This window comes from Calidris pugnax, unplaced genomic scaffold (genome assembly GCF_001431845.1).
Source record: "Calidris pugnax isolate Ruff unplaced genomic scaffold, ASM143184v1 scaffold54, whole genome shotgun sequence".
Classification (NCBI taxonomy): Eukaryota; Metazoa; Chordata; class Aves; order Charadriiformes; family Scolopacidae; genus Calidris; species Calidris pugnax.
In genome coordinates this window covers 4,206,514-4,217,911 of record NW_015090864.1, presented here as the reverse complement: position 1 = coordinate 4,217,911, position 11,398 = coordinate 4,206,514, and the positions used below count along the sequence as shown (strand labels likewise).

The following is an 11,398-nucleotide window of genomic DNA, read 5'->3' as shown; positions in this document are numbered from 1 at the left end:
CACAGGGAACTGGTTCTACTGGAGAAACCACAAACCAAACGTGTCCTCTGGAGCCGCCCAGCACCGACGAGTTGTGTTTAATGGAGATGCTGCATCCCGAAGGAACACAGCTCATTTGCCCCCATAAAGACATCATGGGGGGAGACCTTATTGCTCTCTACAACTACCTGAAAGGAGGGTGTAGAGAGGTGGGGGTCTGTCTCTTTTCTCAAGTCACAGGCAACAGGACGAGAGGAAATGGCCTCAAGTTACACCAGGGGAGGTTCAGGCTGGATATTAGGAAAAATTTTTTCACTGAAAGGGTTATCAGGCATTGGAATGGGCTGCCCAGGGAGGTGGTTGAGGCACCATCCCTGGAGGTGTTCAAAAGACGGGTTGATGTAGTGCTGAGAGGGATGGTTTAGTGATGATGCTCCTTGTTTGTTGTGTGGGTGTCTATTTTTGTCAGTTAGGTTGACGGTTGGACGAGATGATCTTTAAGGTCCCTTCCAACCTAGGTGATTCTGTGATTCTGTGATCAGGTGTCACACAAGAGATCCCCGAGTGTCCAAGACCTCTGGTTTGGGCCAGCAGGTAGCCCTACAAATGACCTGAGTCCACCAGAAGACAGAGACCATGTGGGATAGATATCCTGATGCCTCTCAAATGACCTGAGATGCCTTCGCGTGAGCATCGCGCCCCAGATCTCCACCTCCTGTGATGAAAACACAAACCACAGAAACCTCATTTTCTGCCTCTGAGCTGAATCCCACCGCAGGGGCCTCACGGCGTACGCAGAGATGCCCTCAGCATCAGGGAACACCAGGCTTAAGAGTGCCTGGGACCAGCCATCTCCCTGCCTCCTACCAGGGTCAGTATCTCAGCCTTGTGCAAGAGCTGGGAGCGCTACCAGCAGGTCCCAGGCCCCCACTGCAATCCTCAGCCAAAAATAATACAAGATGGGAATGGCCCTGGTGGCTCAGGCTGAGGGTCTGTCTGGCCGAGCATCCTGTCTCCAGCAGAGGTCAGAAACAGACACCCAAGGGAGAGCATAAGAATAAAGTGAGGCTACAATGATATTTTCCTGAAATAATCTGTCTTTTAGGTATAATCTACAATCTATTTTTATAATCTATCTTCTGGACGATTTGCCCCGAGGAATTTCCTGAGCCAGAGACAAGATTTTTGTGTTGAATAGCCCTCAGTGGGTCTTTTTTTTCCACAAATCTATCCATCTCCTCTTATCAGCGTGACCCACCGCCGGGATAAACTTGTGACTTTCCTGAAGGCCGGGTTCCTCCCACTCCTCCTGCTGCTGTCTCACAGGCTCTGACAAAGACCATCCAGTGGGCCAGCTCCTAAATTCAAGGGCCAGAAGAACCCGAGGTGATGCCCAACGTTTACGTGAAGCCCCAGCACAGCTGGAAGCTTCTGCTATTTGTTATGACCCTCAGACCGGTCAATGACAAAACACATCCTTTTTTTTTTTGTCTTTCCCAAACTGGAATCTTCCAAGTGTGTTCCCGAGTAGGAAGAAACACAGGAGGGTGGGAATTCCTCTGTTGCTTCTTGGTCAGGCTCTCTGCATGGATGCATTTCTACATCTCCACTGATCTCCGTGAGTAACAGGAAGTGAGATTTATGATTTCTTCACCCCGTAACCTGCATTATACAACAGAGGACTTCAGCGGAGTCTCTGCCTTTGGAAATCCTTCAGCAATGAATTTCCCTTTCTGATGACAGCTGGCTTCACACCAACCTTCTGTGACCAAGAACACGAGGATTCTATAAAGAACAAGTTATCAAAACAGCACTAGGACCCTCATACTTCTCACTGACCTATCTCAATTTTTTTTATTTGAAGTTTGCAAGGAAATTTATTTCCCTTCCTTTATCCTATTCCACACATTCCTCATCTCTCCCTGCAAGTGTCCTCCTATCACACTCAACCCACACAGAATTTTCACACTGTCCCGTGTCAGTGCGAGGTGTCCCCTGCCTCTCCTGACCCAAAGCATCCTGTGACCCAGAGGAACTTTATTATTGTAAGTTCAGGATGAGAGGAGGCTCTGGATCACTTTGTGAGGCTTATAGTTAACAGAAGTGTGATGTGCTTCTCCCTTCTCTCCTGAAGCTCTGCCACGCAGGAGACCCAGGAGGGAAGGGCTTTCCTGTTTGTGTGGGGTTTTCCTTTTTACATCCCCTCCCGGGAGAGAGAGCAGCAAAGACCAACCCAAACACCATTCCCCCCACCTCCCGGCCGGGAGAGGGTCCCTGCTGGGGCAGAGAGCGGCAGCGGCCCCGAGAGAAACCCCAAGGCAGAGACAAGGCCCCTCCATGGCTGCCACACCGCGGGACGGGGCGGGACGGGCCCGCTCGGCCCCGCTCCTCCCCGAAATGGGAGCCGGGCCCGGGGGGAAGAAGGGGCGGCCCGGGGAAAATAAAAGGGAGCCGGGCACCGGGGGTAAGAAGGGGCCGCCGGGCGCCCCGGAGGGAGCCGGGCCTGGAGGGAAGGAGCCGCCCGGAGGGAGCCGGGCCCGGGGGGGAGGAAGGGGCCGCCCAGAGCCCCGGAGGAAAGAAGGGGCCGCCCGGGGACCCAGAGGGAGCCGGGCCCGGGGGGAAGGAGCCGCCCGGAGGGAGCCGGGCCCGGGGAGGGGGAGAAGGAGCCGCCGGGATCCCCGAATGGGAGCCGGGCCCGGAGGGGGGAAGAAGGGGCCGCCCGGGGGCCTGGAGGAAAGAAGGGGCCGCCCGGGGGCCCGGAGGGAGCCGGGCCCGGGGGAAGAAGGGGCGGCCTAGGTGCCCCGAATGGGAGCCAGGACCAGGGGGAAGAAGGGGCCGCCGGGCGCCCCGAAATGGGAGCTGGGCCTGGAGGGGGGAAGAAGGGGCCGCCCGGGAGCCCGGAGGGAGTCGGGCCCGGGGGGAAGGAGCCGCCCGGAGGGAGCCGGGCCCGAGGGGGGGGAAGAAGGGTCCGCCCGGGCCGCGGTTCCGCCGCGCCTCACCCACGCTGTCGGCCAGGTCGAGGAGAACATCGTGCCGGCCCAGGCGTCGCAGGAGGTCGAGGAGGCGTCCGACGGTGGCTCCGCCGGGGCAGCGGCACTGCCAGTCCTCCAGCAGGGCGGCGGTGGGGTCGGGCTGCCCCTCCAGCCGCCGGATCTCCAGGTACTCGCAGCCCAGCTCCTCCGCCAGCGCCGTCCAGTCGGCGGCCGCCGCCGCCCGCGGGTTGAGGTAGAGGCCGAGGCGGCGCCTCACGCCGTAGTTGAGCGCTACCATGGGCACGGCGTGGAGATCGGAGGGCGAGGGGCCGGGGTCGGGCTGGGGTCCCGCCGGCGCCGTCTCCATGGCCGCGCCGCTCCAGGGACTTCCCGCTCCGCCGCCCTTTCGCTTCCCGCCTCGCTCCGCCCCCGGGCTCTGCCCGCCCCGGGCCCGGGGCTGAGGAGCTCCCGGGGAACTCCCGCCGTCGAGGGACTCCGTTCGCCGCCCTGTCACGGCACCACGGCGTTGTCAGGGTTGGAAGGGATCTTCTAGAGACCATCCAGTCCCACCTCAGTCAGGGCTGCGTCCAGGAGGGGCGTGAAGATCTGGGACTGTTCAGTTTGAGGAAGAGGAGGCTGAGGGGAGACCTCATCACTCTCAACTACTACTTGACACTGTGGAGAGGTTGGTGCTGGTCTGTTCTCGCAGGTAATTAATGACACAACGAGAGGGAATGGCTTCAAGCACCAACAGGGTAGGTTCAGACTGAACATTAGGAAGGAATTTTTCACAGAAAGAGTGGTCGGGCATTGGAACAGGCTGCCCAGGGAGGTGGTGGAGTCACCATCCCTGGATGTGTTTAAGAGCTGTTTAGATGTGGTGTTGGGGGATATGGTGTAGGGGAGGACTTTGTAGAGTAGGGTAGATGGTTGGACTTGATGATCCCAAGGGTCTCTTCCAACCTCAATGATTCTATGATTCTATGATCTCCAGAGAAGGGGACTCCACACCCTCCCTGGGCAGCCTGTTCCAGAGCTCTACCACCCTCACCCTAAAGAAGTTCTTCCTCCTATTTGAATGGAACTTAAAGTTGGGGGTGCTGATGGATGAGAAGCTGGACACGATGAGCAGGCAGTGGGCACTTGCGGCCCCAACAGGGCATGTGTTCAAAAATCACTGCATTTGTCTCCTTTTAGTACAAGACCTTGCTTTTGTGTTCCACATCAGTTCTGTCCTCAGTCCAGACCTGAACCTACCGACCCAAGTAAGCGTTCAATGAGATTTAACAGAATCATAGAATAGTTTGGGTTGAAAGGGACCTTTCAAGAGCATCTCGTCCAACCCCCTGCCATGAGCAGGGACATCTTCAACAAAAAGCCCCGTCCAACCTGACCTTGAATGTTTCCACGGATGGGGAAACCGTCCTCCTTCCACCACCTCTCCAGGCAGCCTGGGCCAGGGTTTCACCACCCTCGGTGTAAAATATTTCTCCCTTAAATCTAGTCTGAATCTCCCCTCTTTTAGTTTAAAACCATTACCCTTGTCCTGTTGCAACAGGGGCTGCTAAAAAGTCTGTCCCCATCTTTCCTGTAGGCCCCTTTAAGTCCTCAAAGGCCATTTTTGACTGAGCACAAAGCAGGTTCTCAGCAGGTTCTCTACCAGCTTCCAGGCTGGTACCAAAAGCCACCCAGGCACTGCCAGGACTCCAGGGCAGTTTTCAAGAGGAACTCAGGCTTTCTCCAAAGCGCTGCAGGAGACACAGTAAAAAGAATGACTTCTGAAATCTCACTGTCTGTGGGTCTCTGTGGAAATGATTTAGAGGAAATATTCCAGTAGCAAAACTTTTAATTGCTCATTGACGAGCAGTTTTAAAGCTTTAAAACATGAAAAAAAATATAGCATAGGAAAGTTCACTAGGAAGAGTTGTGACTGACACACCAACCACCTGTAAAGAGAGGTGGAAATGTAGCTGTAACAGCTGTAAGCACCAGCACAAAGCAAGAGGCACTGGGAAAGCAGTCACACCTCCTCCAAACAGAAAGGCTATTTTGGTTAATTAATTAGTTAGGGCTTTGCAGAGTTGAGAGCAATACCCTGGGAGTCAGATGCTTGGTACTGAAAGGCAGCCCCTCCTGGAGAGGGACAGGTGAAGTTCTTGTGAGCCCACAGCAGCAGCCCAAGCACCACAGGGGAAACAGGAGATCCCATCAGCGCGGTCGGTGATTCCCAGCCTCCAAGGATCCACATCCCATCCCTGGGAACACCTGAGAAGCAGATCCTAGTTGTTTGGTGGGGGCCAAACAGACTTGTACCGTGGGCTGGATGCAAAGAGATTAACCATTATCCTGGCATCTTCAGCAGCACAAGCTCCTGCACGCACCCGGAGAGCTCTCACTGTACATCCTTCTTACGAGAGAAGTAAAAATCTATCCCTCTGTCTTTGTGCTGCCTCGGCGTGTGTGCGGGTCCCCTCTTGCCCCTGGGGTGGGGTCTTTGTCCCTGCTGGAAATGAAAGATGGAACAGTGAGATATTTATTGGGTTTGTTCTTCAGCCCTAAAGCCAACTGGCCGGGCACAGTTTATGTCTGTACGGCGTAGGGTGGCTTTGTCAAGACTGTATTTTGTGACAGTCCTCAGCATGTGGTACCCTCACACCGCGCTTGGATGAAGTTCTGGAAGGTGCTGGTTGGCCCTGGCAAAAATATTGCTGGAGAAAACACTGACAGTGTAACTGTCTGGGTGACAGGAGGTTGGTACTTGGGCTGCTTGTGCCTCAGACTAGTTTAGTAGGACAGGGACAGAGCTGCACCACCCTCTGCTGCGAGGCAACGACACTTCGCATTAAAGCAATTTTGTCCCTTTATACCCGAGAAAGAAGAGCAGAATTCACAGCAGAACAAATACCCGGAGCCCTCCCACCCCATCCCAACCTTCCCAGTACTCACGGGCCTCTGGTTGATGTGTCTGCTCCACTCTGGGGCTGTCACAACGGGCTGTGGGTAGGTGTCACCCAGAGTCACTCCTGCCTGGGAGAGAGCAGCAGCGCTCAGAGCCCAGGGGGTGTGGATTTCTGCTCCCTTTATCCCCTGTAGCTCCGGGACCCACAGCCGGACGTAATCCCCCTGCAAACAGAGCCCACAGGACAGCATCCATTCAGTAACAGTCCCAAAGTGCTGCCCAGCAAGGGTCTGTCTTAACAAAAGAGGGAAAAAAGGCTGATTTCCAGGTAAAGCAGCTGGTGTCCTGCAGCATCCGTTAGTTCTGGTAAGTCTCAGCCCCTCCTGCTAAACCCTCTGCTGAGAGTCAGTGCCTGAACAGAGAGAGCTGGGGCTGGAGCTCCCCTGCCAGGCTCTTCAGCCCCTCCTGCTAAACCCTCTGCTGAGAGTCAGTGCCTGAACAGAGAGAGCTGGGGCTGGAGCTCCTCTGCCAGGCTCTCTCTGCAGGCAGCCAGGGGAGACTGGAGCATCTCCCTTACGAGGAGAGGCTGAGGGACTTGGGTCTTTTTAGTCTGGAGAAGAGTTAGAGGGGAGATCTGATCAGTGCTTATAAATACTTAAAGGGTGGGTGTCAAAAGGATGGGGCCAGTCTTTTTTCAGTGGTGCCCAGGGACAGGACAAGAGGGAATGGGCACAAACCTGAATATAAGAAGTTCCACCTAAACATGAGGAAGAACTTCTTCACTTTGAGGGTGGCAGAGCCCTGGAAGAGGCTGCCCAAGGAGGTGGTGGAGTCTCCTTCTCTGGAGACATTCAAACCCACCTGGGCACGTTCCTGTGCAACCTGGTCTGGGTGGACCTGCTTTGGCAGGGGGGTTGGAGAAGATGATCTCCAGAGGTCCCTTCCAACCCCATGTGGTTCTGTGATTCTGTGAGACAGAGGTGCTTTTTGCTACAGTTCACCTGCCTTATTTAGGACATGAGAGATGAAGTCACTCCTAATAAATCCTTTTTTTTTTTTTTTCTTTTTCCTTCCAGTGACTGAAGGCAACTAGGGTGACAGGGTCAGTTCACAACCCCTTTTGGGCAAGCCCCCAAATCTCCCACTAATCTACTGCTGCATCCCCTGCTAGGCCTGGTTTCTGATTCCTCACTAAATCCTGCCAGCTACAGAGCTGAAACGCAACAGCACAGTTCACTGTGAGGCTAAGGAATTGGGTGGAAACAGGTAATTTGGAATGTGAACGCTGGCTAAGCACACGAAAAGGGCAATTTAGCTGCTCCCACCGCTTGCAGAGGACAGTCAGAGGAGTCAGAGGTTTTTAACCTACTTTCCAGGACCTCCCGAGGTCTGAGTTCTCCGAGAAGCTGCTCTGCGCTCAAGGAAATGGCTGTGTGAGACAGTGAGATAGGGATGGGATGTGGCTGTTGCCCCGGAAGAAATGGTGATGAAACACCAAACACAGAGCCCCAGGGCAGGGCAGGGAGGGGGCACAGAGCACTCCTCTTTGGGGACAGCAGCAGATTGCACATGTCAGATCTTCCTGTGCAACCATGAGGAACCTGCCTGGGTGTAGGCAAGGAGGCGGCAGAACTGCTTTTGCAGCAGCACCCGCGCAGCAGATCCATCTCCTCCGTTCCCCAAAACTATCACACAAGCTTTGCCACACTCTTCATTGTAAAACAACCCAACAAGACTCACGTTGCCATCGTAATCCAGGCCTTGTTTAATCATGTTAAACTTCCTGTTGTCCCGTGGGTCGTTGCCAAGGCCAGCGCTGTACAACCAGTTGCCGTAATTGCTACAAACGTCGTAATCCACCTGGAGAACAAAGGAAAGAGAGTAAGAAGAGGTGGGATGGCCCTTGGTGAATCTCTCCCCATCCAGCCCTTATTTCACAGGGAGAATCCCTTGCGTGGGACTCAATCTGGCCACACTGGGGTAGTCAGAGCTCTCCCATCTGGATCAGGAGAGGACCACGCTGTGTGGTACAGCTGGGATCAGCTTCCCAGGCTACTTCACTTCATGGTCCTTAGGTCAAGGAGATGGGTAAAAATCCAACAAAAGTCCCTCTCTTCCTCAGTTTCCCTTTTTAAAAAAAAAAAAAAAATAATCCCTCTTTCTGCCATCACCTGGCAGACTTCATGACAACCAGCACTAGCTTTTGAGCAAAGTCCCTCTCTTCCTCAGTTTCCCTTTTTTTTTTTAAAACATAAAAATCCCTCTTTCTACCATCATCTGGCAGACTTTGTGACAACCAGCCCTAGCTTTTGAGTGCTCACATTCCAAGAACCAGTAGTCCAGTACATTTCAGAAAAAGTCCAGTACATTTCCAGAAAATTCTTCCTGACCAGTTACCCAGAGACCACAGACTAACAAAAAATCACCTCTGCAGATCCTATTGACCAGTTACCCAGAGACCACAGACTAACAAAGTCACCTCTGCAGATCCTATCAGTCAGACTGGAGAAAAGCCTAACTCAGCCTGTACAGACCACACAGGGCATATGAAGATGCAATCGATACAAACACTGTGGTTTTTCCCCCTTCTGTACTCAACCTTCATCAGGCAATTGGCCTCAACTCACAGTGACTTGGCAGAGAAGTGCTTTGCTTCGGCAGGCTGCACATCATCAAGTTATGGTACATCCACACAAATAAAAAGCTCTCAAGGATGCTCATGTAAAACGCAGCAAGGCTCCTGGAGCAGCCACAAATGAGAGCAGAACACGGTGCAGTCTGGGTGCTCTTCAGCTGGGTAGGGTGACTTAAATCCAAGACTGGAAGCTTTCCAGTTGCAGGTCAATCCAAACCCAGCTCAGGAGGGGAGTGGCAGCGATAGCAAACTGGGTGTGGGATCCCAACACGTTCCTAGGAGAGGTGCTCCCATTGCCAAAGCGTAGTGCTGGCAGCTGAGGCACAGAGAGTTTGCAGGGACACGTCACTGAGCAGGTTCAGCGCTGATCTCCCCTCCCTGCAGCTGTGACATCGACCCTTCCACACAGTCATGTTTCCAAAAATCTCCCTAAAGCGGGGAGCTCAATGCACCCAGATGGCAGAAGGCACAGGGGAACGGGCTCTGCCAAGTCCCTTCCCCTTTCTCTGCAAAGCTGGGGACAGGGTGATGGAGAGAAGGATCAGCCTGTGCCATGACAACCTATGGTTGTTGCCTACAACCATGACCTCTGGAGCTTCCTGAGCTGAAAGGGCTAGATCAGAGTGCCAAATCCTCCTTGCAGCAAGGCTGGTAACAGTCATGGCTGTATGAATAAAAGTAAGTAACCTGGGGAGCAGCTTTGCAGTGTGAGACCTCCCAGGTCTTTCCTCACTTGGGACAGTAAGACCTGGAATCTTCTGTGGCCCACTGGGTCTGGCTGCCAAGTGAAACCTGAACCAAACTCCTACCTGAGGAAGGCAATGCTGCCCGCCCGTCAGAGCAAAGCCTCAAATTCCTGACTCCCAACTCAATCAGCTGGTGACTCTGAGCACGAGGCTTGTCTGGACGTGAAGCAAACAGCCCTCTCTGTCAAATGAAGTCACCTTTGTAACTGCCCTGAAAGCCGTAGCCAACAGATGCCATCGAAAGCCAGGTACAACATATTCAAAACAGTCCTAGTGGCTCACTCTGTGTGACAGGCACGCACAGACCTGTCTGCACGTCTGCAAGTGCTGCACCCATTCTTCTGGAGAGCCACCGCGTGTCACACACAATGCACTCAGCCTGCAGGAGTCAGAAACGCAGCCCCTGCTTGGCAATTCACTGCTACAAAGCTTAGGGCACACAGGGTATCAGCTATCTTGTACCACCCACTGAAACTGCAAAATTAGTGCACTCAAGGTAAGATTTTCCAGCCAGGGTATGAAGGATTTAAGGCAAAATTAGTGCACTCAAGGTAAGATTTTCCATCCCAAATTCCAGCCAGGGTATGAAGGATTTAAGGTCACCACTTTTCCAATACAAGTTCTCTGCTGCCACATGCTGGGGGCTCTCATGTGGAAAAGCATCACCGTGTAGAGCCACCAACACCGCTTTCTGCAGGGTCCTGCAGAAGTCCTGCACCGTGTCCCTGTGCCAGCCCACCACTGCTGACAGCACTGCTGGGAGTCCCAGCAATGGGAAGAGCACCCAGATCTTCCTGCAGATCTCTGCAGCCAAAGCCATGCCAGAGCCCAGCACCAAAGAAGAACAAAAAAAATTATTCATAAAAAAGGCTCTTTTAGTTGCGGATAATGGTGGGGCAACTGGGCTTTCTCTCTATCTCCATCCATCATAGTGAGTTTCCTCATTACCAATAGCCTCTTATATCCTACAAACAAGATCTTTTTGAGGCTGATGTTAGTCCTTTTTGATTTGGATCGTTCAGTCTGAAGAACAAATGCAGATTTACCTCCTCAGCCTCAGTTGTCAGTGCTCAGCACGGGTGTCTCTCCATCAGTGTCACCAGAGATAATGGCAACCAAGAGAAGACACCCAGAGCTGTACAGAGCCCGTGCCTCTGCACTGCTCAGACCTTCCTAGGAAGAAGCTGCGGGGACTGAGGATGGAGGAGCACCCCAGCTATTGAACCATGCTTGCGAGGCTGCTGATGGGCATGCCAGAAACAAAAATGGTGCTGCAGTTGGCAGGGAGGCCTGTGACTCACCAGAGAGAAGGATGCCTCCAGCTGGGGTGGGACTCTCTGGAAGCTGACCCAGCTATTGTCCATGCTCGCCTGTTCTTGACTAGATGAGCTCCCTGTCCACGGCCATCAATGCCAAGATGCTGTGCCAACGCTGGCTTCAGTGGCCATTTCTTTTTAATGTTCTTTTTGTGTTCTATTTCTGGGCTGTCCTCCTCCCCAGCCTCTGGGGTGAGCAGATCAGAGCACTGTTAACATAATTTAGGTTTGAAAATTTTCTCAAGTGTGACAGATCTCTGGCTAAAACCCTATAAAGAGGATTAAAAGTGTAATTGCAGACTGCCTAGCTACATCTCGGTTGATGGATTCCCTTCTCTTACATGAGGTTTGGGCCCAGGTGAACCTCATGAGGTTCAACAAGAGCAAATGCAAGGTTCTGCACCTGGGCCAGAACAATCCTCGCCACCAATACAAACTAGGGGGTGAGGGATTGGAAAGCAGCCCTGAGGAAAGAGACTTGGGGGTGCTGGTGGAGGAGAAGCTGGACATGAGCAGGCAGTGTGCAGCTGCAGCCCAGAAGGCCAATCCCATCCTGGGCTGCATCAAAAGAAGCGTTGCCAGCAGGTCCAGAGAGGGGATTCTGCCACTTTACTCTGCTCTGGTGAGACCTCACCTGGAGTATTGTGTGCAGGTCTGGAGCCCTCAATATAAGAAGGACATGGACCTGATGGAGAGGGTCCAGAGGAGGGCCACAAGGATGATCAGGGGGATGGAGCCCCTCTGCTACGAGGACAGGCTGAGGGAGCTGGGGTTGTTCAGCCTGGAGAAGAGGAGGCTCCGGGGAGACCTAATAGCAGCCTTCCAGTACCTGAAGGGAGCCTACAGGAAGG

The 11,398-nt window shown here is 53.6% G+C and overlaps 2 protein-coding genes across 4 annotated transcripts in view; both read right to left on the bottom strand.

Moving 5' to 3' along the window:
* Positions 1-3,380, bottom strand: part of MYD88 (myeloid differentiation primary response 88) — a 24,578-nt gene extending 21,198 nt beyond the window's left edge. The window contains exon 1 of the mRNA XM_014945152.1: positions 2,979-3,380. Coding sequence (XP_014800638.1) covers positions 2,979-3,318 — 340 coding nt within the window. The 5' untranslated portion in view covers positions 3,319-3,380. The remainder of the gene's footprint in view (positions 1-2,978) is intronic.
* Positions 3,381-4,734: 1,354 nt separating this feature from the next.
* Positions 4,735-11,398, bottom strand: part of LOC106889676 (cryptochrome DASH-like) — a 20,531-nt gene continuing 13,867 nt past the window's right edge. For 2 of the 3 annotated variants that reach the window (XM_014944896.1, XM_014944897.1), the window contains 3 exons: positions 7,591-7,710; positions 5,898-6,074; positions 4,735-5,454 (listed from right to left, as the gene is read on the bottom strand). In XM_014944896.1, coding sequence (XP_014800382.1) covers positions 5,344-5,454; positions 5,898-6,074; positions 7,591-7,710 — 408 coding nt within the window. In that variant the 3' untranslated portion in view covers positions 4,735-5,343. Of the gene's footprint in view, positions 5,455-5,897; positions 6,075-7,590; positions 7,711-10,532; positions 10,757-11,398 lie in introns of those variants that run through there. The other variant, XM_014944898.1, reaches the window with a different exon arrangement.